Source organism: Artibeus jamaicensis, unplaced genomic scaffold (genome assembly GCF_021234435.1).
Source record: "Artibeus jamaicensis isolate MK-2021 breed Jamaican fruit bat unplaced genomic scaffold, CSHL_Jam_final contig_335, whole genome shotgun sequence".
NCBI lineage: Eukaryota > Metazoa > Chordata > Mammalia > Chiroptera > Phyllostomidae > Artibeus > Artibeus jamaicensis.
This window is the reverse complement of record NW_026521800.1, coordinates 3,387,630-3,414,646: the sequence shown is the minus strand read 5'-3', so window position 1 is coordinate 3,414,646 and position 27,017 is coordinate 3,387,630. Positions and strand designations below refer to the sequence as shown.

Below are 27,017 nucleotides of genomic sequence, written 5' to 3'. Positions count from 1 at the left end.
CCATATGGTATACATAGCAACTATTTAAACTGGAAGTGGCTACTACCTTGTATTAACCAAAGGATTGAAAATAAAATGAGGAGTTTACATTCTCTTTTGAGGCATCATCTTTTCTCTTAGGTGGCCTTGTCTTTTGAATGGGAAAGTGACTCAGCTTGTTCAGTAAAAATGAATCCAGTTTGTAGCTTTTAAGTCTGACAAAATATATATTTTTTATTTTCCAAAAAGGGGCACTAAACATTACTGGTCCCCATGAAAGTATCCAGAAGCTGTGAGGACTTTCTATAACACCAAACTCCCAAATCTGTTACCAGAGTACGAAGTTCAATCACTAATGTAATAAAACTAATGTAATTTAAAAGAGCTTTTGTTTAACAGGTAACACACCTGCTGGCTTAAGTACAATGACTCAAAAGCAGGATACACAAAAAGAAACTGGCCACATAAACATATTCAACTATAAATGAACTTTATTTTTCTACTCTTAGAATTTAACAAATCTTTACACCAGACCTCTCTGACCTTTATAAATTCACTAACCATTAAAAAAAGAAAGAAAAAAAGTAGCCTCAGTAGACCGTATGCACAATTTTATAGTTTTAATATTTTTGTACTATAGAATACATAGATATTATTTAGCTTTAAAAAATAAAATAGTTTTCAATGCTAATTTAAAATATTTTATCTCAAATTTACCATTTGAAAACAACTTTCACAAAAAGGTCTGCAATGATCCAATCAGCCTTAATCCAAAGTGGCAAGTACTTGGAGATCATTGATCTAATGTAAAACCAAACGAGTTCAGTTTCTTACTGACTGTAATCAGTGAGTGTTCTGGGCTCTGCACAGCAGCTGCCCTAATCTGTCCATTTAAGTACCAATGTTAGCTTAAATATCTGAGAAGCCTCCTCTCTTGAACTTCAATGAGCAGTTTTCAGAGGGTAGATCGAAACCACACTCACACCCTGTTCCTCAGGGTGAGCCGGAGATGGGATGCAGTGGACAAGAGATAAACCAGGTCTGAGTTGTTCCTCAGCTGATTCCAACTTCCTCATGCAGATTGAGATTCATCCAGGAATCTAGCATTTAACTGTCCAGGAGTCTTTAGGTTCTGTGAGATATTTTCATGTCTTCATGTGAAATCTTGATACATAAAGTTGATCAGTACAATGAACTTTGGTGCACAACTAAATGGTATCAAGACACAGTGCAAGTTTATTTATGGATCTATTTGAGTTTAATAAAATAGGAGGTGATAAGATGTTCAATATTTTTGGATTTTACAAAGGAGTTCAGAGAACTCTGATGGATATGAAGAGACTGCTATGAAATGACACATACTACCATGTCAGAACACTAAAAAGGGTTCACAGTTAATAAAGTGGTGTACATAGTGGTGAGAGCAGAGACTCTTAATTGCAATCTTTGTTGACTATTTGTATGTTGGGGAAATCACAAAGCATCTCTTTGCCTGAATTTCCTCATCCATAAACATTTGTCATCTCCATCATTTAAGAATCATACTAAGCACTTTGGGAATTCAAAAACAATCATCATGTATTTACACTCAAAAAAGTTAAAGACCTAGTTGGAGATAAAAGTTATACCTAAGCACCAGTACATAAGTATAATATAAGGGGAAAAACTGAAAGTAAACCCTGGAGCAAGACTGCCTGGATTGGAATTCTAGCTCCACCACTTTCTTCAAGACGTAGAGCAAGCGGCTTAACTGATGAGCCTTAGTTTCCTCATTTCTAAATTGGTGATAATAGTATTTACACCTCAAAATAGTGTTTTATGAGAATAAAGTAAGTTTAATATAAAGAGCTCATCAAAATCACAATGAGATACCACTTCACATCCATTACGATGGCTATTATCAAAAAAAAAAATAATAACAACACCAGAAAATAACAAGTGTTGCAAAGGATGTGGAAGAACTGGATTCCCGGTGCACTGCTGACAGAGGTGTAATGTATACAAACATGTGGAAAACAGTATGGTGGTTTCTCAAAAAATTAAACTGACTTATCTTATGATCCAGCAATTATACTTCTAGGTAATGTGTTTTGCCATGTATATGCGCACCCACGTTTTGGGCCCAAACTTTCAGGAAAAAAATCTTTTGGTTTAATTTTTATATTCAGAAACAAAACTGATTATTGTGTTCCAGAGCATTATTTTGCACATAGATATCGTTATTGCTTTCTAGAGTTACACTTTGAATGAATAAGCAAAAATAGAAGAATTAAAAACATTTATATAGATACAGAATTAGTAATACTAATGTACATCCTTTTTTTTTCCCTCCAAAATTAGAGCAAAAAAGTACACATTATACATGACAAAATATGGTATTCACTCAAAAGAACTGAAAGTGGGGAGCCAAACGAATGTTTTACAGCCATGTTCATGGCAGCATCATTCACGATAACCAGAGTGGAAGCAACACAAGTTTCATCCTTGGATGAATAGCTACACAAAATGTGAGATACACACACACACACACACACACACATAAATACAGGAAAATATTATTTAGCTTTAAAGAAGAAATTCGGACACATGCTATAACATGAATGCACCGTGGAAACATTATGGCAAGGAAAATAAGTCAGGCACACACACACAAAATACTCTGTAATTTCACTTGTATGCGGTACCAAGAATAGTCAAATTCATGGAAAGTGGCATGGTGGTCACAGGGGGCTAGGAGGAGTAAACGGGGAGTTAACAGCTACGGAGTTGTAGCTGGGGAAGACAAAAGCAATCTGAAGATGGACAGTGGCAGCAGTTGTACACAGTATGAAGGTGCTTAATGCCACTGAACTATACACTTAAAAATGGTGAAAATGTTAAATTTGATGTATAATTTACGATTTAAAAAGCTCAGAACAGAGTCTGCCACATAGTAAGTGTTCAATAAATTCTAACGATCCTTACTGCTTTTAAAAGAGTTCAAGAGGGAAAATATACAGTCAGAAAATCAGAAATGTAGGTCAGAAGATATCATCTGAGTTAAGACTTAGTGGACGGGTAAAATGGGTAACAGTTATAATTATTAATATCAACAATTTATGAATAAAACTTAGATATTAGGTGACAAGGGTCTGCAAAACTCTTGTCAAAATTTAAAATAACAAATCAACAAATATTATATGCTAGGCATGTGGGTTATATTAATGAAGGAGTCCAAAACATAAATTACTAAGCATGGAAAATTAATACATTCAAGGACCAAATACCTCTTATGATCTAATTCTATATTTTATTGGTTAGTTTGCAGTAGTTCCCATACTTAAAATTTTGGACTTTAAAGAACTCTGGTTACATTTTAGATCATCTTTTTCCATACTATCCTATTTTTCCCTAATGTGACCATTCCACTCCCTCTTTCCACTGATTTCTCTTCTACTAAAAACCCAAGTATGCCTTTTAATTTTACTCTTTCATTTCTTCCACTTAGTGAAATCATTAAAATCATAAAGAAAAACAAAACTGTAAATTAAGTTATACTACATGAAACTGTTGCTCATTCAAGTCATTTTAACCTACAAAAGCTGCAACTTCATATACTTCAACATTGTGGTAACTCCAAAGTTCTTGTTTTTAAGAATTTTAAATCTGAATTTTAGATATTTGGAAATTAAGTGCAATGGCAGTAGCAGGACTTCATATTGGCAAGTGATCTGTTTCCAACTTATAAAAATCTGACAGCTGTTTTCTATATCTGAAGCCTAATAATCTGATCTAACTAAATCAAGTCAACCTTTCTGTCTTCGTCAGTTACATGTTGAAAAAATTAAGGTTTCATTTCTACATGAAACCTAGTTTGGGATCTTTAAGATAGGTTTCCAATATTCAAGATATTGCTATTCAGATTTGAGATGCTTAACATTTAATGCCAAAGTTTCACTGAATGATCTACCACGTGACGAAACACACTACAAGCAACAAAAAGGAACAGACTACTGACACAACAACACGCACCAATCTCCAACATACGTGGAGTAGAGGAAGACAGAGTATATATATTGTTACTATTCCATTTATATGAATTCTAGAAAAGATGTATCTCATCAACAGTAACACAAAGCAGCTCTGGGCTTGCCTGCAGCTGGGAATAGAGAAATAGATTGTGGACAAAGTTTTCAGGGAACTTTTTGGGATGATGCAAATGTTCACTATCTTCACTGAGGTGAGAGTTACATAGGCAGTACAGGCTGGTCAAAAGTCAATGAAATGTGCAGTTAAAATAGATGCATTTTGGTTTATGTAAACAGTACCTCAATACATTTAATTTACAAAAAAACAAAATGACAGTATTTTTAAGAAGGCATTTTACGAAAGAAAATAATTTAACAGTAAAACATGAATACCTTATTTTTTAAAAATTAATGTATTATGGACAAAACTACAGTTTCCTTGGACCACCCTCCCATTCCTCACTGCCACCCCTAATCTATCCCACTTATACTGTCCCCCCCCAAAATCACTGTTGTGCATTTGGTATGGGTTCTTTTGAATCTTTCAAATATATTTACATACATATACAGCCACTGAAAACATATAGTACTGTTTTGTACAAAGATATAACATGTACATATCTTTCTGCAACTTGCTATTTTCACTTAACATTATGTTTCTGAAATCTATCCATGTTAATGTAGATAAAGTTTATTTCTTTTATATCCAATATAGTAATCTGTTATATGACTATAGTATATTTCATTTATCCAGGTCTTTCCCTCTCCTAACCAATATATAGGTTGGTTTTCCTATTGCAAGTCACCAGTGTAGTGGTGAACAGTAGTTACTACTGGGGGGTCCCCAGAGATTGCAGCAGGTGTTCTAAAGGGGACTTTAGCCTTCTCTGTAAGGTTTACTTTTTTTAAAGGTTTTATTTATTCATTTTTAGAAAGAGGGTAAGGGAGGGAGAAAGAGAGGGAGAGAAACATCGGCTGGTGTTTGCCTCTCATACACACTCAACAAGGGACTGGCCCACAACCCAGGCATGTGCCCTGACTGGGAATCAAACTGGCGACCTTTTGCTTTTTAGGACAACACTCAGCCAACTGAGCCGCACCAGTCAGGGCTGTAAGGTTTAGTTTTTTGCAGTGAGAATGTAGTCATGTATTATTTATATAATTCAAGTACTGACTTTAATTAAAGAATGTTTTGCTAAATAAATTATCAAGAAAGAAAAAAATAAAATGAGTAATAGGAAGCAATCATCTATTAAAATATAAGGAAAACAAAGTTATAGGGCATAATAGTGTACTCATGTTTTGAGATATAAGCACATACTGAAAAATAATGATCTGAGCACTAAACAATTCATATAAAGACATTCTCCTACTCAAAGCAATTATAACGAAATTATCAGCATATTGGTTATCATGGTATCGGCATAATTAATACTTGCACAAATACTTCATTTATACTTTTTGCTTTCTTCTTTTATGACTATGATGTTTTTCCCCATCCCTGAAATGAAAAGGATGAAAAAATTACCATAAATGACGGATATTTTAATAGAAGAGCTTTAAAATAATAATTCATCAGTAGTATACCCACATCAGATATAAACCAGAATGAACTAAAACATGCATTTAGAACTAAACCATGAGTTTTTAAGAGTAAACATGGAAAATGCATCATTAAATCTAAGGGACAAGACTGAGATGGATATAAACAAAATGGATTTTTTAAAAAGTGCACTTTGGCATTCCACTTTAAAATTAACCTTTTTAAAAAAGATTTTATTCATTTATTTTTAGAGGGAAGGGAAGGAAGGGAAAAAGAGAGGGAGAGAAACATCAGTGCTCTGCAAGAGAAACACTGATGGGCTGCTTCCCGCACGTCTGCAAGGGAGGTGCCCTAACAGGAAATCAAACTGTGACCTGTGGTTGGCCGAACAATGCCCAACCCACTGAGCTACACCAGTCAGGTCTAAAATTACCTTCGGATGGTCTACCATCCGAAGTTGGTATGCAACTGGTTGATGACCAGAGAATTCGTTTCAAACAGAATACTAAAGTCACAGAAGAAATTCAGAAACTGTCTGATGTCCTTATCCTGGCTATCTCAACTCCCCACAATTCATTCTACCTCAGGGGGAATATCAAAGATTAGCTCATTGAGAAATATTTCCTGCTAATACTCAGTTTATCCTCTCTAAAAGAAAATTATTTGTGTTCAGATTTTGAGGCTGCCTAATCTATTTAAGTCACAGAAATTGATAAGACATGTCAAAATTTATTTAATAGCAGAAGGAGTTAAAGAATATGATTTCTGATAGTTAATCAACAGTTAATTTGCAAAAAAGTATTATAGCATTCATTATGTAACTCAAAAGGGATTACTAAGCAAATATTTCATTCTTACAAGAGGACTGAATCATAGCTACCTTTAACCTATGAACTAAATATAATAAGATGAACAAAATTATTAAACCAATAAGCCTTACTTATTCCTGATCACCAATGGCCTAGGAGAGAGAGGATATCATTTGAGAGTCCATTATTAGAAAAGCACTGTGCACATAATACTAAATAAGACGTGGGCCTGCCCCCAAAGAACCCAAAGCCTAGTAGGGAGAGTAGTAATTAAGTTCAGTGAAAAGTATTCGCCAGTTAGGTAAGAAAAGGGAAAAGATCAGCTCTATTTGAGCGTACTAAAAAAAAGGCTTCATGGGAATGACTAAGTTAGGTCTCAAAAGATACGTTTACCAAGCAGGTTTAAAAAAAAAAATTAGGCAGCAGAACATGACATGTTCCATCATGGGAAGGCACAGACACAGCACAGTGTGGATGAGGAAATGCAGGTGACTCAGGCTGGTGAAAGCATACGCTATGTGTTTCATGGGTAGTGGCAAAACAGAAGGACAGGCAGGCAGATGCCCTGATCCTGGAGGTCTTTTTTTTTTAATTAAAAAAATTTTTAAAAATTTATCTTTAGAGGAGAAGGGATGAAGAGAGGGAGAGAAATATCAATGTATGGTTGCCTCTCGTGTGTCCCCCACTGGGAACTGGGCTACAACCCAGGCATGTGCCCTGACTGGGAATTGAACTACAATCCTTTGGTTCGCAGGCCCATGCTAAATCCACTGAGCTACACCAGCCAGGTGATCCTGGAGGTCTTGACAGCCATGCTAAGGAGAGTGAATTTTACCACTGAAGAGTTTTAAGACGTGAAAATTCACTCAAGCAGTAGGGTAGGAATAAATCCATAAGGGACAAGCTTTGAGACGGGTAGAACAATTGGGAAAACTATCATCATTTTCCAGATGGACAGCAATAATGACAGAAAAGAAGGTGTATATGAGGTACCCTCATGTAGAACTGACAGCAATCAAGACTAGATGGTTAGTAATTAAAAAAGGAGTATCTGACATGACTCCTTGATTTCTGGTTTAAATGAACACATGATGATCATCCATTAAACAGGATAAAAAATACTGGGGAAGAAGGAGCACACAAAGAAAAACTTCAGTACAGTTATAGCTCCACTGAGCTTGAGATCTCAGCAGATGTCCAGTAAGGAGCTAAAATATAGGAGTAGACCTCAATTACTTTAAATTTATTATTTTACTATTAGTTCATATCTCTCAGCTATCAAAATTTTATCAAGAATACAAATAAGGGCAAAATTGACTGATTAAAGTTTGGATCTTCTCCCTGATACTATATACCCTTTACCTGAGGAATCAGCAAGAAAGAGGGAGGGAGGGAGGGAGGGAGGAAGGAAGAGCAGGAAAAAAAGCAAACACATTTTTAACACAGGTAACTTTCTACCTAGACATTACTTTCATATGCCCTAGTTAGAAAATAAGTAAGAAAACAGGGAAACCTGTAAATCCAATCGGGCATATAGACAACTATGTCACCACAGCTGTGTTTATGTAACTGAACCATTTACTTCCCTTACCATAATTTCCCCTTATATTTATTTCAACATGGTATATAACAGAAGAAACTGTCCCTTCTTCAAAGGTAAACAAGTCAATGTTAGATGATACAGTGATAGATTACCTCTCTTTTCTTCTTCTTGAATCCCAGTTTTTATCTTTATCTTTATTTCTTTTTCGTTTATGGGGGCTCCTACTCCAATCCCTTCTATGTCGTGAACACTCAGCATCCAAATAGCTTCCAGCAGACTGCCGTGAATCCACTGAAATTGATCGCCTTTCATTCCTGAAGCACAGAAAGGAATATTAATCAGTTAGTATTAACCACTGGTCTTCGGTATGGACCAGCCTAGAGTCCAATATTCTCTTTCCCACCAATGATAACTATGTATAATCTAACATTTCGTATAAAAGGGCAATCAAAGAAACAAAGTTTTTATAACATGGTATAATAATCCTGAGCAATGACAAGAAACAATAAGCAGTCTGATGAATTATAGCATGCTACTAATGACCTTGGAAATGCTAAAATTCAGTTAAACAATTATAGGTAACAGTTTAAAAAGAGTATTTTTACCAATAAACACAATGACATACTTTTCAGCATCATCCTCTGCTCTTTCCTGCTCTTCCTGCCACTGATTACTCAGTTCTTCCATGTGCACATTTATCACATCCCGAATCACCTGAGGAGAGTTAAGCACAGAATTTCAGATAAGAAAGCTATTCAAAAAAATTATGACTATGATGCAAGAAAAAAATCACTGCTGACAACCAAATGTTTATTAGAAGCTATGATACAATGGACTATGGAATGTGTACAGTTCAGAAAACATAAAAAAGGCAACAGTCAAATTGGAATGTGAATCATAGGTGAAATGATATCAATGTTAAATTTGCTGAAGTTGATAACTACACTATAAGAAAATATGTAAGAAAATATCCCTATTCTTAGGAATAGGGGAAATAGGAAATTCCTATTTCTTAGGAAATAGGAATTTTCTATGTAAGAAAATATCCCTATTCTTAGGAAATACATACTAAGTATTTAGGGAAAAAGGATTATGATATACAAAACCTTTAAACAGTTAAGAAAAACATTAATGTGCAGATCAAGAGAGAGAAAGCAAAAAAGGTAGTGAGAGAGTACAAATGATAAGCAAATGGAGCAAGATGTTAACAATAGGTGATCTGTATAAAGGACAAAGGAGTTCTTCATACTATTTTTAGTTTTGCAATTTATTTCTACATTATTTCTACAAATAAAACTCTTTTAAAAAAAACCTCATAATTAAGTCAAGATGACAGACAAAACATGAAACATTATAGTCACTTCAGATACTTTCCTAACGAGTCTATAAATGAATCACCTACGAATCATTTAAAACTTTTCTTTTCCCTATTTATCCTATGGCATCCTTAAGCACGGGACTGGTCATTATTTAGATAAAACTTACATAGAAAGTTATAGTTGTTTTCCTCATGTCTAACTGGGAAAGTTTTAAGAAGAAAGGTATGGGAACCAAGGGGCAATCTCAGAGGCACACACTATACTTCACATCTGACTGCATTACTCCCTACCCCTAAGAAATTTTCAACAGCTCCTGAAATAAAATATAACTCCATAATGTCCAAACTCCTTAACAGAGCCTTTGAAGCCTTCCATGATTTCACTATACCACATAGTAGAAGCCAGCTTTATCTCCTTCTGGATACTTCTTCAAAATCCCTAAATTCTAGCTACCCTGGATGACTAATGGATCTCTGGAAAACTTCTATACTTTTATTTATTTTTAGGAACTCTAGTCTTTCCACAAAAACCCTTATCCACCATCCTCTTGTGGAAAATCTAAGATAGGTCAAGGTCTAATTCAGGGAAAGACAGGAGTGAGTCTCCCATACCTGAATTCCAGTTCCAGCTGTAGCACTTCCCTACATGACTCCCTGACTAGCAGTTCTATGCCCCAATGTTACGGGGCATGGTTTCCAGAGCCACCACATAGAAAGAGCCAACAAACAGGCATTCCTTTGCCCCTTCTGCTCCTTCTTCCCTTCTCTCAAATACTATCTTCTCTTTGAAGCCTATACCAATATTCCCTTAAAAAAATGGATTCTTCCTTCCACACACTCTGATCTCACCTCATTTTAGCACTTAATCACAATCTGTATTACCTGTTCAACTGTAATAAGCTCCTCAAGAGTGGAGTCTGTGTGCATTTATTTTTACATACCCCAGAGTAGTATGGTATGCATAGTAACTATATTATGTAACAAATTTTTACTGGCATTTGTCAAAGTTCAGGTTCTATTTTAGAGCAAACAAAAATTATATCATATAAATGAAACTAGGAATGGATAAAGTGTTAAAAAGCCCAATCAGAGATAAATCAATAAAAAATCGTAAACACTAAAGCACTTACGGACAAAAGATATTTGGGATCTGTTTCCAAAATTACCAAGCAACAGGGGAGGGGAGAAAAGTAGTAAACGGGACTATAAATGAAAAAAGGTGATCCTAGGTACACAACTGTTGAAACTAGGTGATGGTACCTAAGGGTTCATTAGACTATTTCACCCACTTTAGTATATACTTGACTAGTTCCATAATAAAAAGTTAAGCCATAAAATTATAAAGAACACTAGCAGCAACACAAGCTTGATCACAAAGTGTGAGATTAGAAAAGAAACAAATTATGTACAACCAGGTATTTAAGGGACTGTAAGAATCAGTCTCGTAGTATAACATGGTTCCATACATCCACTGAGAGAGGTAAGTCTAAAATGAATAACTCTCTTAATTGCAAAAAGAGCAGCATAAAATTAAGTGCTAAACTGTGTGGTATAGATCATAAGTACAATACGCTAGTGGATGGCTTACAGCCAATTACAACTCATGGAAACAGTGGATATCAAAATTTAAAACAGTGAAGATTCTCATTCAGGACACAGTCATAGGAAGATCCTGAACTCACCTCCTCCCACAGATACAACAAATTTATGGCTACCTGTAGAATAATTTTCCCCTGAAAAGGGCCTGAGAGCTAGAGAAACAGCAACTCCACATCAAAAGATAAAAAAGATGCATCAGGATGGGTTGGAGAAAGGCAGAGACATGGTCTCACCAAGGCATGGTGACCTACCTACAAACAGAGGGAATCCCAACAAATATGGAACTCTGCCTTGAAGAGTAAAAGGATTATAGACCACATGAGGCAGCCCAACCCTGGGATCTGGCACCAGAAAAACAAGCCCCCAAAACGTCTAGTTTTGAAAATCAATGGCGATTAAGTCCAGGAGAAACACAGAACAGTAAGGAATGGAGAACCTACTGTTAAAGGGATCCTGTGCAGACCCACTCATCCTGAGATCCAGCACAAAAGCAACAAGATTAAAAAGCTTAGAACATGAGGGAAACTCACTTACAAAACTTAAATTGGGTGCTAGAGAGGCAAGCACCTGTAAAGACTTTCTCCAGGGGTAAAAGCACTGGCTAGCACCATTTTTGCAATCTCATCCCATTATTGTTGACAGAGCTGGTATGTGCCATTTTTTTGGTGCCATTTTTCTGGCCTGCCAGCATGGGTAGAGTGATCCTCCTGTCCCATGCTACTACCAGGCCAGGTAAGCACCCATGCCTTGCTCACCCCAAGCAGTAGCCACACTATTACCAGTCAGGCAAGCACACCACAGCCTACTCACGCAGCAGCTGTACCACAGCCTGGCCAGAAAAGTATCCTGCAACCTGCCCATCTCACACTGCAGCTGGCTCTGCCACAGGCCAAGGCTAAGCACACCCACACAAAGGATGCACCCTGAGTGCCTGGAAGAGGAGATTGTCTGGCTTGAGGAGAGGAGATCATCTCTAATACAAGGCCACTCCCCTTCAGGACTGAGATAGGTTTGTCTAATATGTAGATACATACAGGGAGTCAGGAAAAATGAGGAAACAAGTATGTTTCCAACCAAAGAACAAAACAATCCAGAAAATTTTAATTAAACAGTGCTAAGCAGCCTACCTGATAGAGTTCAAAGTAATAGTCATAAAATTGCTCACTGAACTGTGGATAAACATAGTGAAAACTTTAAGAGATAGAAAATATAGGAGTACCAAACAAAGTTAGAGCTGAACTGGAAAATACACTAGAGGGGCTCAACATCAAATTGGATGAAATAGAAATAAAACTCAGTGAGTAGAAAGAGAAAGGAATAAAAGTTACTCAGAGCAGCAAAATGAAAAAAGAATTTAAAAAAGTGAAGATATCTTAAGCAATCTCTGGGACAAAATTAAGTAGAATAACATTCACATTATAGGGGTCCCAAAAGCAGAAGAAAGAAAGGACCATAAAAGCTATTCGAAGGGCCCAGGATGAGTGGCTCAGTTGGCTACAGCATTATTCCATGCACCAAAAGACTGCAGGTTTGATTCCCCAGCCAGGGAACATACCCATGTTTTAGGTTCAGTCTCCAGTTGGGGCACATACAGGAGGCAACCAATCAATGTTTCTCTCTCACATAGATGTTTCTCTTTCTCTCCCTCTCTTTCTGTCATCCCCTTCATCTCTCAAAAATCAATATACATATCCTCAGGTGAGAAATAAAAACTATAATGATAATAAAAGGTTTTTAATAGAAAAATATTTCCTGATCTAGGAAATGAAACAGACCCCAGATCCAGGAAGCCAAGAGTGTTCGAAATAAGATGAACCCAAAGAGAACCACATCAAAACACATTATAATTCAAACAGTAAAGGATGAAGAGAATCTTAAGAACAACAAGAGAAAAACAACTTATTACAAATAAGGCAAACCCCATAAGGCTATCACAGATTTTTTCACCAGCAAGTTAGAGGCCAAAGGATATGGCATGACATAATCAAAGTGCTTAAAGAAAAAAACTTCCAACCAAGAATTTTCTATGCAGCAAGGTAAAAATTAACATTTGAAGAAGAGATTAAGAGTTTTCCAGATAAGCAAAAGCTTAAACAGTTCATCACCATTAAGTCAGCCTTATAAGAAATGTTAAAGGAACTTTTCTAAGTGAAAAAGGTACTAATAGTTAAAAAAACATACATAAGTAAAAAAATCACTTGAAAGGTAAACTATACAGTAAAAGTAGCAGATCAATCATGTATAAAGTGAATATCAAGGTCAAAAGACGAAGTAAAATTAACTAAAAATAATTAAGGAAAACACGAAAAGATATAAAATGTGCCATTAAAAATATAAAACATGAGCAAGAAAGCTTTGGAATGTCTTCAAATTTATTTTAAGTTGCTATCAACTTAAAAGAGACTCCTGTATACATAGGATATTCAAAGTGATCCTCCTGGTAACCACAAAGAAAAAACATAACAGTAAACACACAAAAGAAAACAAGAAAGGACTCTAAACAAAACACTAAAGAAAGCCAGAAAGGAATAGAGAAGAAATATAAAATTGGCCAGAAAACAATTAACAAAGTAGTAATAAATACACACTTATCAATAATTACCTTAAATGTAAATAAACTAAATTCAGCAATCAAAAGACACAAGAGTGGCCCTGTCTGGTGTGGCTCAGTGGATTGACTGCCAGCCTGCGACCCAAAGGGTCACCAGTTCGATTCCCAGTCAGGACACAGGCCTGGGTTGCAGGCCAGGCCCCCAGTAGTGGGGGTGTGTGAGGCAAGCACACACTGATGTTTCTATCTCTCTCTTTCTCCTTCCCTCCCCTCTCTCAAAATAAATAAATAAAATCTTAAAAAAAGAAACAAGAGTGTGAAAGAGATTCACTTCAGAAGTGAGGACATGGACTGAATGTGAAAGGATGGAACAAAATATTTCATGCAAACAGAAACAAATATAAAGCTGGTCTTGCTATACAATAGACTTTAAAACAAAGACTGTAATAAGCAGAACACTACTTAATGATAAAGAAGTTAATTCAGCAGGAGGATATAACACTGATAAATATATACACATCCGATATAGGAGCACTGAAATATAAAAGTGAACGTCAATGGACCTAAAGGGAGAAAGTGAAAGCAATAGAATAATAGTACAGGACTTTAATACCCCACTTAAAGCAATGGATACATCATCTATCTAGACAAAAAAGCCAATAAGGAAACATTGGCCATAAATGATACATTAGACCAGATAGACATAACACATATATTTACAATATTCTATCCAAAACCAACAGAATACACATTCTTCTCAAGTGCACATATTTTCCAATGTAAATTATATTAGGCCACAAAAAGCTTCAATAAATTCAAGACTGATATCATATTAAGCATCATTTCTAATCACAATGGCATAAAACTTATAAATGAATTACAAGAAGACAACTGAGAAAAACCACAAAACCCTGGATATTAAATAGTATGCTAAGAAACAACCAATGTAGCATCCAAAAGAATCAAAGATGAAATCAAAAAAATACTTATAGACAAATGAAAACAGAAATATGACATATCAAAATCTAAGGGACAGAGCAAAAAAGTTCTAAGATAGAAGTTCATAATATAGCCCTAACTCAAAAAACAAGGAAAATGTCAAATAAAGTAACTTTACACCTAAAGAAACTAAAAGAAAAAAGAAGCCCAAAGTTAGTAGAAGGAAATAATAAAGATCAGAGAGAAAATAAATAAAATAGAGACTAAAAAAATAAATAAATAAAACAGAAAAAAATCTAAGAAACTAACATTGGTTATCTGAAAAAACTAGACAAAATGAACAAAACCTTAGCTAGACTGACCAAGAAAAAAAGAAAGGTTCAAATATATCCGATATGTGGAAGTTGTTACAACTGATAACAACAGAAATACAAAGGATAACAGACTACTATTAACTATTATATAGCAACAAATTGGCAACCTAGAAGAAATGGATAAATTCCTAGAAACACACAATCTTCCAAGACTGAATCATAAAGAAAAAGAAACTCTGAATAGGACTTCTGCCAAGATGGAGGCATAGCTGGAGATGCCATGCTTCCTCACACAACCAAGTTTAGAGACAACTAAATAATAGCAACAGAAAACTCAGCCAGAACACAGAAAATTGAACTTTTCGGAAGTCTGATAACAACAAATTCTTCAGCCTGACTGGTATGAGGGGCGAAACCAGCAGCTGGCAGAGCGGGATTGCACAGGAAAACTCGGTCAGACGGACTCAGGCACGTGGAATCCAGGCGCAGGGTTGGACCTGGTGGGCAACTCAGCAAGCGACCAAGGGGAAACAGCGAGGGAGCAGGGCTGCGGGTTGACTGTGGTCGCACATTCGTGTGCGGACAGACAAGCGACGGAGTGGGCGATTGGACAAGACCCAGCAGCGCCAGCGGCTAGGGGCAGCGGAGGGCACCGCCATTTCCCTGCTGCAACCCCACCTCCACATACAGCGTCATAATCTAGTGACCTAAGTGGCCCTGCCCCGGTGAACAACCTAAGGCTCTGCTCTTCACCCAGCTGCAAGAAACCGCAGAGGGGGCCGCCATTTCCCCGCTCTGACCCCGCCTCCACATACAGAGTCACGACCCAGAGATCTGGGAGTCCAAGGCTCCGCTCCTCAGACTTAACGGGCGCAAACAGACCAAAAATGGCTCAAGAAGATCTCAAAGCCCCAGAGCCTATAAATCTAAGCGGTGAAGAAATAGCAAAACTCTCAGACGCACAGTTTTAAACACTGGTGATCAGGATCCTCACAGAACTGGTTGATTATAGCCACAAATTAGACAAACATATGAAGGCGAAACTAATTGAAATGAATGGAATTGCACAGGAAACCAATAGTGAGGAAAAGGAAACTGGGACCCAAATCAATGGAGTGAACCAGAAGAAAGCAAATAATGGCCAAACAGAAAAGAGTGAAGAAGCAAGAATTCAAAAAAATGAGAAGTCTTAGGAACCTCCAGGACATCTTTAAACGCTCCAACATCCAAACTATAGGGGTACCAGAAGGGGGAAAGGAACAGCCACCAGTGGAAAACTTATTTGAACAAATAATAAAGGAGAATTTCCCCAATCTGGCAAAGGAAATAGACTTCCAGGAACCGGGGAAGCTCAGAGAGTCCCAAAGAAGTTGGACCCAAGAAGGAACACACCAAGGCACATCATCATTACATTAGCCAAGATTAAAATGAAGGAGAGAATCCTAGAAGCAGCAAGAGATAAGGGGACAGTCACCTACAAAGGAGTCCCCATCAGACTGTCAGCGGATTTCTCAAAAGAGACCTTATAGGCAAGAAGGGGCTGGAAAGAAGTATTCTAAGTCATGAAATACAAAGACCTACAACCAAGATTGCTCTATCCAGCAAAACTTTCATTTAGAATGGAAGGACAGATAAAGTGCTTCTCAGATAAGATCAAATTCCAGGAATTCATCATCACCAAGCCCTTATTATATGAAATGTTAAAGGGACTTACCTAAGAAAAAGAAGATAAAAAAGCTGAACAGTGAAAGGACAGCAAACTCACAGTTAGTAACAACCACACCTAAAACGAAAGCGAACTAAAAGGACAGCTAGATCAGGAGTGGAAACATAGAAATGAAGATCTCAAGGAGGGTTAGCAACAGGGGAGTGGGAGGAGGAGGAGGGGGGAGAAGGTACAGAAAATAAGTAGCATAGACGGTAGGTAGAAAATAGATGGGGGGCAAGAATAGTATGGGAAATATAGAATCTAAAGAACTTGAGACACATGATCATAAACTAAAGGGGGGTAATGGTGGGGATGGGGGGTAGGGTGGAGGGGAATGAAGGGGGGAATAGAACAACTGTAACAGCATAATCAATAAAAAAATAAATTAAAAAAAAAAGAAACTCTGAATAGACCAATTATTAGTAAAGAAACTGAATCAGTAACCAAAACCTCCCAACAAATAAAAGCCCAGCAGAGACTTCCACCAAGATGGAGGCATAGGTGGAAACACTTTGCTTCCTCGCACAACCAAATCTAAAAAGAACAAAGTTTTAACAACAATAAACGCAACCAAATCACAGAAAATTGAACAATATGGATTCTGAAAAGAACGAACCACTCAGCTAAACTGGTGAGAGGGGAGAAGCCAGCAGCGGAGCGGGTCGGACAAAAAACGATCCCCCCTTTGACCTGGGTGGTGCATAAGCAGCCGAGGGCGAGGATCCCAGGTGCAAGGTAGCTAAGGGAAAGCACAGCATGGCTGGCTGTCTGAGGTCATGCATTTGCGCGCAGATGAACCAGTGAAAAGACGTGCATTCAGACAGACCAAGCAGGCCCCAGCACAGGGCGGCAGGCTCATACATTTGCGCTCAGATAAACAGGTGGGGGCAAGCGGTGAGGCGGACGGGGGGAGCAGAGAGGACCGCCATTGCTCCCTCTCTGACCCCGCCCCCACACACAGCATCACAAACCAGTGACCTGGGTGGCCCTGCCCTGGTGAACACCTAAGGCTCCACTTCTCATATATAACAGGCACAAAAAGATCAAAACATGGCTCAAGAACAACTCAGAGCCCCAGAGCCAATAAATCTAAGCGATGAAGAAACAGCCAAACTTTCAAATGCACAGTTCAAAACACTGATGATCAGGATGTTCAAAGAACTGGTTGATTATAGTCACAAATTAGAGGAACATATGAAAGCTAAACTAATTGAAATGAAGGGAAATGCACAGGAAACCAATAGTAATGGAAAGGAAACTGGGACTCAAATCAAAGGAGTGGATCAGAAAGAGGAAAAAATGACCAAACAGAAAAGGATGAAGAAACAAGAATTCAAAAAAAGGAGGAGAGGCTTAGGAACCTTCAGGACATCTTTAAACGTTCCAACATCCGAACTATAGGGGTACCAGAAGGGGAAGAGGAACAGCCACCAGTGGAAAACTTATTTGAACAAATAATAAAGGAGAATTTCCCCAATATGGCAAAGGAAATAGACTTCCAGGAAATCCGGGAAGCTCAGAGAGTCCCAAAGAAGTTGGACCCAAGAAGAAACACACCAAGGCACATCATCATTACATTAGCCAAGATTAAAATGAAGGAGAGAATCCTAGAAGCAGCAAGAGCTAAGGGGACAGTCACCTACAAAGGAGTTCCCATCAGACTGTTAGCGGATTTCTCAAAAGAGACCTTACAGGCAAGAAGGGGCTGGAAAGAAGTATTCCAAGTCATGAAATACAAAGACCTATAACCGAGATTGATCTATCCAGCAAAGCTTTCATTTAGAATGGAAAGACAGTTAAAGTGCTTCTCAGATAAGATCAAATTCCAGGAATTCATCATCACCAAGCCCTTATTATATGAAATGTTAAAGGGACTTACCTAAGAAAAAGAAGATAAAAAAGCTGAACAGTGAAAGGACAGCAAACTTTCAGTTATTAACAACCACACCTAAAACAAAAGCAAATTAAGAGGACAGCTAGATCAGGAGTGAACCATAGAAATGAAGATCTTATGGAGGGTTAGCAACAGGGGAGTGGGAGGAGGAGAAGGGGGGAGAAGGTACAGAAAATAAGTAGCGTAGACGGTAGATAGAAAATAGATAGGGAGGAGGGTAAGAATAGTAAGGGAAATATAGAATCTAAAGAACTTGAGACACGTGTTCATGAACTAAAGGGGGGGAACGGAGGGGGAGGGGTGTGCAGGGTGGAGGGGAATGAAGGGGGGGAAATAGTGGCATAATCAATAAAAAATTTTTTAATCTTTTTGAAAAAAATAAATAAATAAAAGCCCAGGACCCCATGGTTTCACCGATGAATTCTTCCAAAAGTTCAAGATTTAATAACTATCCCTCTCAGACTCTTCTAAAAAACAAAAAAGGAACTCTTCCAAAAACATTTTACAAGGCTAGCATTATCTACACCAAAACCAGACAAGGAAACCACAAAAAAAGAAAAGTACAGATCAACATCCTTTTTTTTTTTTTTTAAATATTAAATTTTATTTAGTTACTTTTCAAGTACATTTTTTTAATCTATTTCTCCCATCCCACCCCACCCCCCCACCCGGTCTCCCCCCTCCCTCCCATTCCCCCCTCCCCCAAGTCCTCATCTCTGTGTCTTTCATACTTGTTCCTCAAAATCCCTCCCCCTTTTTCCCCTTAAGTTCCCTTCCCTCTCCCCTCAGATCAACATCCTTGATGAACATGGATGCAAAATCCTCAACAAAATATTAGCCAACTGAATTCACCAATACAGATCCCACACCACAATAAAGTGGGACTTATTCATGGTATGTAAGGATGGTTCAACATCCATAAATCAATCAATATGCATATTAACAAAATGAAAAATAAAAATCACATAATCATCTCAATATATGCAGAAAAAGAACTTGACAAATTTCAACATCCACTTATGATAAAAACTCTCAACAAAGTGAATACATAAGAAAATTATCTCAATCTAATAAGGGTTATATATGAAAAACACATAGCAAATATATTCAATGTTGATAAGCTGAAAACTTTTCCTTTAAGATAGGACAAGACAAGGATGCCCACTTTCACCGTTTTTATTCAACATAGTATATAGACAGTCCTAGCCCCAGCAATTGGACAAGAAAAAGAAATAAAAGGCATACATATCAGAAAGGAAGAACTAAAACTGTACTTGCAGATGACATAATACTATATATAAAAATCCCTAAAGACTCCACCAAAAAAACTGTTATAACTAGTAACTGAATTCAGTAAAGTTGCAGGATACAAAATCAACATACAAAATATGTGGCATTTCTACACATTGATAACAAACTACTGGAAAGATAAATTAAGAAAACAATCCTATTTACAACTGCATCAAAAAGAATAAGATACCTAAGAATAAATTTAATTAAGGAGATGAAAGACCTGTACAATGAAAATATAAAGACACTGATGAAAGAAATAGAAGACACAAATAAATGGATTTGAAAAATTAATGTCATTAAAATGTCAATACTACCCAAAGCAATCTGCAGATTCAGTGGAATCCCTATCAAAATTCTAATGGTATATCTTACAGAACTAGTACAAATAATTCTAAAATTTTTAAGAAGCACAAAACACCCTGAATAGCTGAAGCAATCTTGTGAAATTAGAACAAACCTGGAGGTATCTTGCTCCCTGATTTCAAAGTACATTACAAAACTATAGTAATCAAAACAGTATATGGTGTTGGCACATACACACACAGACCAATGAAGAATTGAGAGCCCAGAAATAAACTTATATGTGTGTGTGTGTGTGTGTGTGTACACACACACACACACACACAATTAATTTACAACAAAAGAGCCAAGAACACAGAATAAAGAATGAACAGTCTATTTAATAAACTGTATTTGGAAAACTGGACAGCCATATGCAAATAATGAAACTAGACAACTATTTTACACCATACACAAAAATTAACTCTAAATGGATTAAAGACTTGAATGTACGACCTGAAACCATAAAATTCCTAGAAGAAAACATAGGCAGTAATCTCCTTGACATTGGTCTTAGAAATGTTTTTGTGGCTCTCCAAACACAAGGGAAAAAGTGAAAATAAAAAAACCTACATCAAATTAAAAAGTTTTGCACAGTGAAGGAAACCAACATTAAAAAGAAAAGGCAATTTACTGAATGGTAGAAAATATTTGCAAATCATATATCTGATAAGAGGCTAATATACAAAATATCCTAAAAGCTCACATCCCTCAACAACAAAAAACAAACTACCAAATTAAAAAATGGGCAGAAGATGTGAACAGACATTTTTCCAAAGCCATATACGTGGCCAACAGGCACAGGAAAACATGCTCAACATCACTAATTATTAGGGAGATACAAATCAAAACTATAATGAGATATCATACCTATCTGAATGACTATTATCAAAAAGGTAAGAAAAAAACAGTGTCAGAGAGAATATGAATAAAAAGGTTAAACCCCATTTGCTGTTGATGAGACTATAAATTGGTGTAGCCACTGTGGGCAATGGCACGGGGATTCCTCAAAGAGTTAAGAATAAAACTATCATATTACCCTGCTCTTCTACTTCTGCATATTTATCCTAAGAATAAGAAAACACTAATTTGAAAAGATATATGCACCACTATACTTATTGCAGCACAGCCAATATTTGGAAACAACCAAGTGTCCATGAATGGATAAATGAAGAAAGATATCACATACACTGAATCTTCCTGAGCCATAAAAAGAAATGAGACTTTGCCATTGGTGATACTATGAATGTATAATGAATATATACTTGAGGGATACTATGAATATATACTTGAGGGTATAATGTAAGTGAAATAAATCAGGAAGAAAAAGACAAATACCATATGGTTTCACTCAAAACCAACAATAAATAAACAAAAACAAACTCATGTGACAGAGAACCAACTGGTGGTTGCTGAGGGGAAAGAGTTTGGGAGGACAGTGAAAAGTAGAAAGGGATAAGTTATATGGTAATGATAGTAACTAGACTTTTGGCAGTGACCACTTGTAGTGTCTACAGATGTCAAAATATAAAGTTGTGCACCTGGAACTTACAAAATAGAAAAAAGATTTAAACAGCAAAACAAAGAACATTTAAGATGAGAAAAGAACACGTATTGGGACCTGTAGTTGAGCATAAAGCTATGCACTCAGATACAATCTAAGAGACATGATTGACTAAAGCAAAAGAAAATGCTTGGTAGCATGAGGCCAGATTGTGGAAAATCTTTGAAATCCTAAAGAGAATGAGAAATAATGTAGGAACAATTAGGAATTCAATGAGGAAATTATTCAGTCTGGGCAAGGTAATGCATGTACCAAAAAGTTCAACTCTATCCACTAAATAACATCTGAATATAAATTTAGATATACATCAAGAGATTAATGTAATTAATTATATAATTTTATAATATATATTATATAATATATAAATTATAAATAATTGAAAACAAGACATTCACTTCTTAAGCCTATTTAGTAGAGTACATAAAAGCACACTAAAATTTCTGCCAAAAAAAAAAATAGCTTTTTATTGGGCTTCCAGCCAAGATGGAGGCATAGTAGATATACTTTGCCTCCTCACATAATCAAAAGAAGGACAACAACAAATTTAAAAATGAAAAGAATCAGAACTGCCACAAAATCAAACTGCATGGAAGTCTGACAACTGAGGAGTTAAAAACACATTCATCCAGACTGCTAGGAGGGGAAGCAATGAGCAGCCGGGGCAGAGAGGACATGCAGCGAGGTGGCAGCTGGAGGACCAAGCAAGCGAGGTGATAGCTGGCGGACCCAGCAGTCCCACATACATGTGGATAAACCAGGAAGCAAGACAGACTGCGCAGACCAGGGTTCCAGTGCCAGAAAAAAAGGCCTTAAAACCTCTACCTGGAAAAACCTGTAGGGGCTGCAGTGGTAAGCAAAACTCCCAGCCTCACAGGAGAGTTCTTTGGAGAGACCCACAGGGTCCTAGAATGGACACAAACCCTCTCACTACGGAATCAGCACCAGGAGGGCCCAATTTGCTTCTAGGTAGTGAAGGAAGCGACTGAAAGCTTGTGGAGAGCTAAGCAAGTGGCATTGTTCCCTCTCTGCCCTCTCCTCCCGATACAGCACCACACTGCAGTGATTGGAGTTGCCCTACCCTGGCAATACCTATTAAATTGTAAGGTGAATACCCCTGTCAAGACAAAAAAAATATAGCCCAAATGAAAGAAGAGATCAAATTTCCAAAAACAGAACTAAGTGATGAAGAGATAGTCAATATATCATCAGATGCACAGTTCAAAACACTGGTAATCAGGATGCTCATGGAAATGGCTGAGTATGGTCCCAAAATAGAGAAAGAAGTGAAGGCTATAAAAAGTGAAATAAAGAAAAACATACAGGAAACCAACAGTGAAGGGAAGGAAACTGGGACTGAAATCAATGATTTGGACCAGAAGGAAGAAATAAACATCCAACTATAATAGAATGAAGAAAGATTTCAAAAAATTGAGGAGAGGCTTAGGAACCTCCAGGACATCTTTAAACATTACAACATCTGAATCATTGGGATGCCAGAAGGAGAAAAGGAAGAGCAAGAAATGGAAAACTTGTTTGAAAAAATAATGAAGGAGAACTTCCCTAAGTGGCAAAGGAAACAGACTTCCAGGAAGTCCAGGAAGCTCAGAGAGTCTCAAAGAAGTTGGACCCAAGGAAGCACACACCAAGGCACATCATCATTACATTACCCAAGATTAAATATGAGGAGAGAATCTTAAAAGCAGCAAGAGAAAAGGAGTTGTTATCTACAAAGGAGTTCCCTTGAGGCTATCAGCTGATTTCTCAAAAGAACAGTTGCAGGCAAGAAAGGGCTGGAAAGAAGTATTCCAAGTCATGAAAGGTAAGGACCTACATCCAAGAATATTCTATCCAGCAAAGCTATCATTTAGAATGGAAGGGCAGATAAAATGCTTCCCAGATAAGGTCATGTTAAAAGAGTTCATCATCACTAAATCCATATTATATGAAGTGTTAAAGGGACATATCTAAGAAAAAGAAGATCAAAACTATGAACAGTAAAATGACTACAAACTGACAACTATCAACAACTGAACCTAAAAAAAAACAAAAACAGAAACAAACTAAGCAAACAACTAGAATGAGAACAAAATCACAGAAATGGAGATCACATGTAGGGTTATCAGAGGTGAGGGGGAGGGGAGAGAATTGGGGAAAAGGTACAGGGAGTAAGAAGCATAAATGGTAGGTACAAAATAGAAGGAGGTTAAGAATACTGTAAGGAATGTAGAAGCCAAATAACTTACATGTACGCTATGACCCAAGGACATGAACTAAGGTGGGGAAATGCTGGTGGAAGGGGATGTACAAGATGCAAGGCAATAAAGGGGTGAAAAATGCAACAACTGTACTAGCATATCAATAAAATATATTTTAAAAAGGGAAAAATATATATTTACTGAACAAATTTTATCCACATATATAATCTCAGTCAATTGTTATATTGTGATAAAATGAAAAAAATATTCTTTTTTTTTTTCACTTTCTAGTCCTCACCTGAGGACATGGCTATTGATTTCTGAGAGAGGGGAAAGGAGGGAGAAAGAGTAGCAGAGAAATGTCAGTGTGAGAGAGAAACATCAATCAGTTGACTCTTGCACGCATCCTGACTAGGGACTGGACCCACAATCCAGGCATGTGCTCTGACCGTGAATCAAACATGCAACATTTGGGTTCATGGGACAATGCTCCAAATAAGCCACACTACCTAGGGCTAAAAAGTAGTTTTTAAAACCCTCAAATAGCTTGCCCAAGTCAAATAGCCAATGACAAACAGCAGAATTAAAACTTAAGCCCAGGTCTCTTGAAAGTCAAAATCCTCCTACCACTTTCTCAAAAGCAGGTATTTATGTAAGGTTTTTATACCCTAAAAGCCTTTGATAGAGGGTGGGCCTGAAAGTGATGGAACAAATGCAAAGCAGGTGTGGCCAGCTTGAAGACAGTTTTTTCCAGAAAATGTCTAAGGAGCTGTGGAAACCGTTAGAACAGACTTAGAAAACTACCTAAGGGAAATGTCTGTTCTCAAGAGCTCTACAAGACTGTGTAAAACTTACCTCAGTATACGACTTCTTGGTTATGTGAACATTCTTGGCTCTATAGGACTGGCGCCTTCTTTTATAATCCCTCACTTCTGCCAGAATTTCAAGGTAAGATTTTGGACTTTTTCGACTATTATCTAATAAAAGAATAAAATAAAGTAATTATATCCTTAGAAACTTTTAAATTGTTATAAATTAGCAGGAAGGAACACCACAATCACATTTCAACATGTTTCATTGTAGGTCACAAAAGTATTTTAAAATCGTACATGATGTAAGTGAGCTAAGTTTTATACCATGCCTTTTCTGTAGCCATTAAACACAATAATGTTTATGTACATAGATTAAAGAAAACAACGGCACAGTTGTACTTAAGATTCTTACAGGAAGAAGCTATGCTTAATGTAAAAATCAGAGAGCAAAATTTCATGTACTGAATAAACATTTTTTCATGTGAATATGAAACAATACAAAGCCATCCTATTCATACTCAAAGTGACCTGAAAAATCATCTTAATAATACCGAAAGAATGGAGTGACAGTTAGGAAATATAAAACCATAATATTCATCTCAAACCTTGATTGACTTTTGCAGCCAAGTCTACAAAGAGATCACTGTCATTTTCAATAATTTGAGAATCAGAGCGCTGCTTCTTTGTCTCCTCAATTACAAAATCATAGAGGGCAAGACGATCAGCTTGGGTCAGATCACAAACAAATCGTTTGTGATTCAGAGGAACTTCAACAGGTAATGAAGAATAAATTCCTAAAGTAAAAATAAAACCACAAGAATAAACAATACATGAAGCAACGTAGACTTAAAATCTACTACTAATCTTTAAACATGCACTATAACACAGTGTTAACATGATTTTTTTCATAGTAACCCCTAAATTACAAAATATCAATCTGTGTGATAAATGAAAAACAATGACTCTATCCTGAATGATATACCCACATAAAGGATATTGTGGACGTGTGCTATTCTCCCCAACAAAGTTAAGACAGATCTCATGAAATCAGGCAGTAATTACTGTAAAACAATGTGCTCACAAGGCAACTTTCTGGGTAACAATTTTTAAAAGGCTGGCCATATTATAAAAGTAGATATTAACTTCATTTCTATTTATTATGTCTTTTGCCATAAAAGCTGGGGGGGGATTTTAATAGGTAACAAACTTCATAGTTCCTCTGAAGCTAAGTTATGGAAATATGAAAAATATATTAAAAAACATCTTTTTTACATGAGACATCAAGCTAGCTGTTCCATATACAAAATACATTCTATTTGTGCAATGACTCAGAGCTAGAGACCAAAAAACCAGTTAGGTAGCAGAAATCCCACACTTCCTCAGAGCAGAGAAAGACAGATTAAATTGAGACTAAACTTGTTTTCATTTTCCAAAGAGGAAGCATATTGGCTTAACTAAGTTAATTGAAAAAAGTTAATAGCAGTGCCCCACAATAGTTACAGAACTTTCCAAAATCTGCTCATTAATGAAAAAAAGTAAATACAATACCTTGATATGATGTATTAAACATTGAAGAAAATTTTTGAGATTCAAATTTTCTCAAAGAAATAAAAAAATTATTGTAACTGTAAATAAAGCAATTTAAAATGATAGTCCCAGAACTTGGTATTCACTAATGCAAAGAACATGAGCTACTAAATAAATCCTTTTAATATTTGCTAGGTTACCCTACAGTAATAACTGGCTCATAGAACAATGTAAAATCTGTAGCTCCTCCCAGATACTTATATTTGATAAAGCTTAACCTTGTTGGCTCCTAAGATACAAGAAAAAATCAAATAAAAGCATACTATGAACTAATCATTATAACACACACACAAAAGATTACATTTGTCTACAAATTAAGAGGATAGCTACACTGAATCTGAGTCTGTGGTTTAACAGGTATAGATTATGATACACGGCCATTTGTACTTATCAAAGAATTTTTAATTTGGGGAAGGATTCCCTTTCAAGTCAATCAATTTCACTTGTCTACTAGGAAAAACCCTTTTGTGTATCCAGATATTAAAACATTTCATTTTATTATATAAAAATGAGTCAGCTTTAATAAACCTAACCCTGTGAACACAGGTTATAAAAGTTTGGGAGAAAAATGAGAAAAGATTAGAAAACACTGATGTACAGTCATGCGCCACTTAATGATGGAGACAGGTTCTGAGAAATGCCTCATTAGGTGATTTCATCATTGTAAGACTATCATAAGAGTGTACTTACACAAACCTAGATGGTATAGTCTACAAGGCGATGTGATATATCCTATTGTTCCTAGGCTATGAGGTCTGCACAGCATGTTATTATTGTGCTGAATACTGCAGGCAAATGTAACTCAATGGTATTTGTATTATCGAAACATAACTGAGCCTTAAAAAGGTAGAATAAAAATACTGTATAAAAGATAAAGTGTATGTGTGGCTTGGGGAGGCATGGGGTAGGCTGTGGAGGGAGGCACCACGGGAGAGAAAGTGGGCATCAGGAGGAGGGAGGAAAAGGGAGAAATAGAAGAAAGAAAAGTGGAGAGAAAGGGGTAGCAGAAGTAGAGATCTAAAG

At 36.7% G+C, this 27,017-nt stretch overlaps 1 protein-coding gene across 1 annotated transcript in view; it reads right to left on the bottom strand.

Annotated features, from left to right (window-relative positions):
* Positions 1–452: 452 nt before the first annotated feature.
* SNRNP48 (small nuclear ribonucleoprotein U11/U12 subunit 48) overlaps positions 453–27,017 on the bottom strand; it is a 34,792-nt gene continuing 8,227 nt past the window's right edge. Inside the window, exons 5-9 of the mRNA XM_037165518.2 lie at positions 25,013–25,201; positions 24,451–24,572; positions 8,507–8,595; positions 8,034–8,195; positions 453–5,487 (exon numbers count right to left, since the gene is read on the bottom strand). Of these exons, the coding sequence (XP_037021413.2) occupies positions 5,439–5,487; positions 8,034–8,195; positions 8,507–8,595; positions 24,451–24,572; positions 25,013–25,201 (611 nt within the window). The 3' untranslated portion in view covers positions 453–5,438. The remainder of the gene's footprint in view (positions 5,488–8,033; positions 8,196–8,506; positions 8,596–24,450; positions 24,573–25,012; positions 25,202–27,017) is intronic.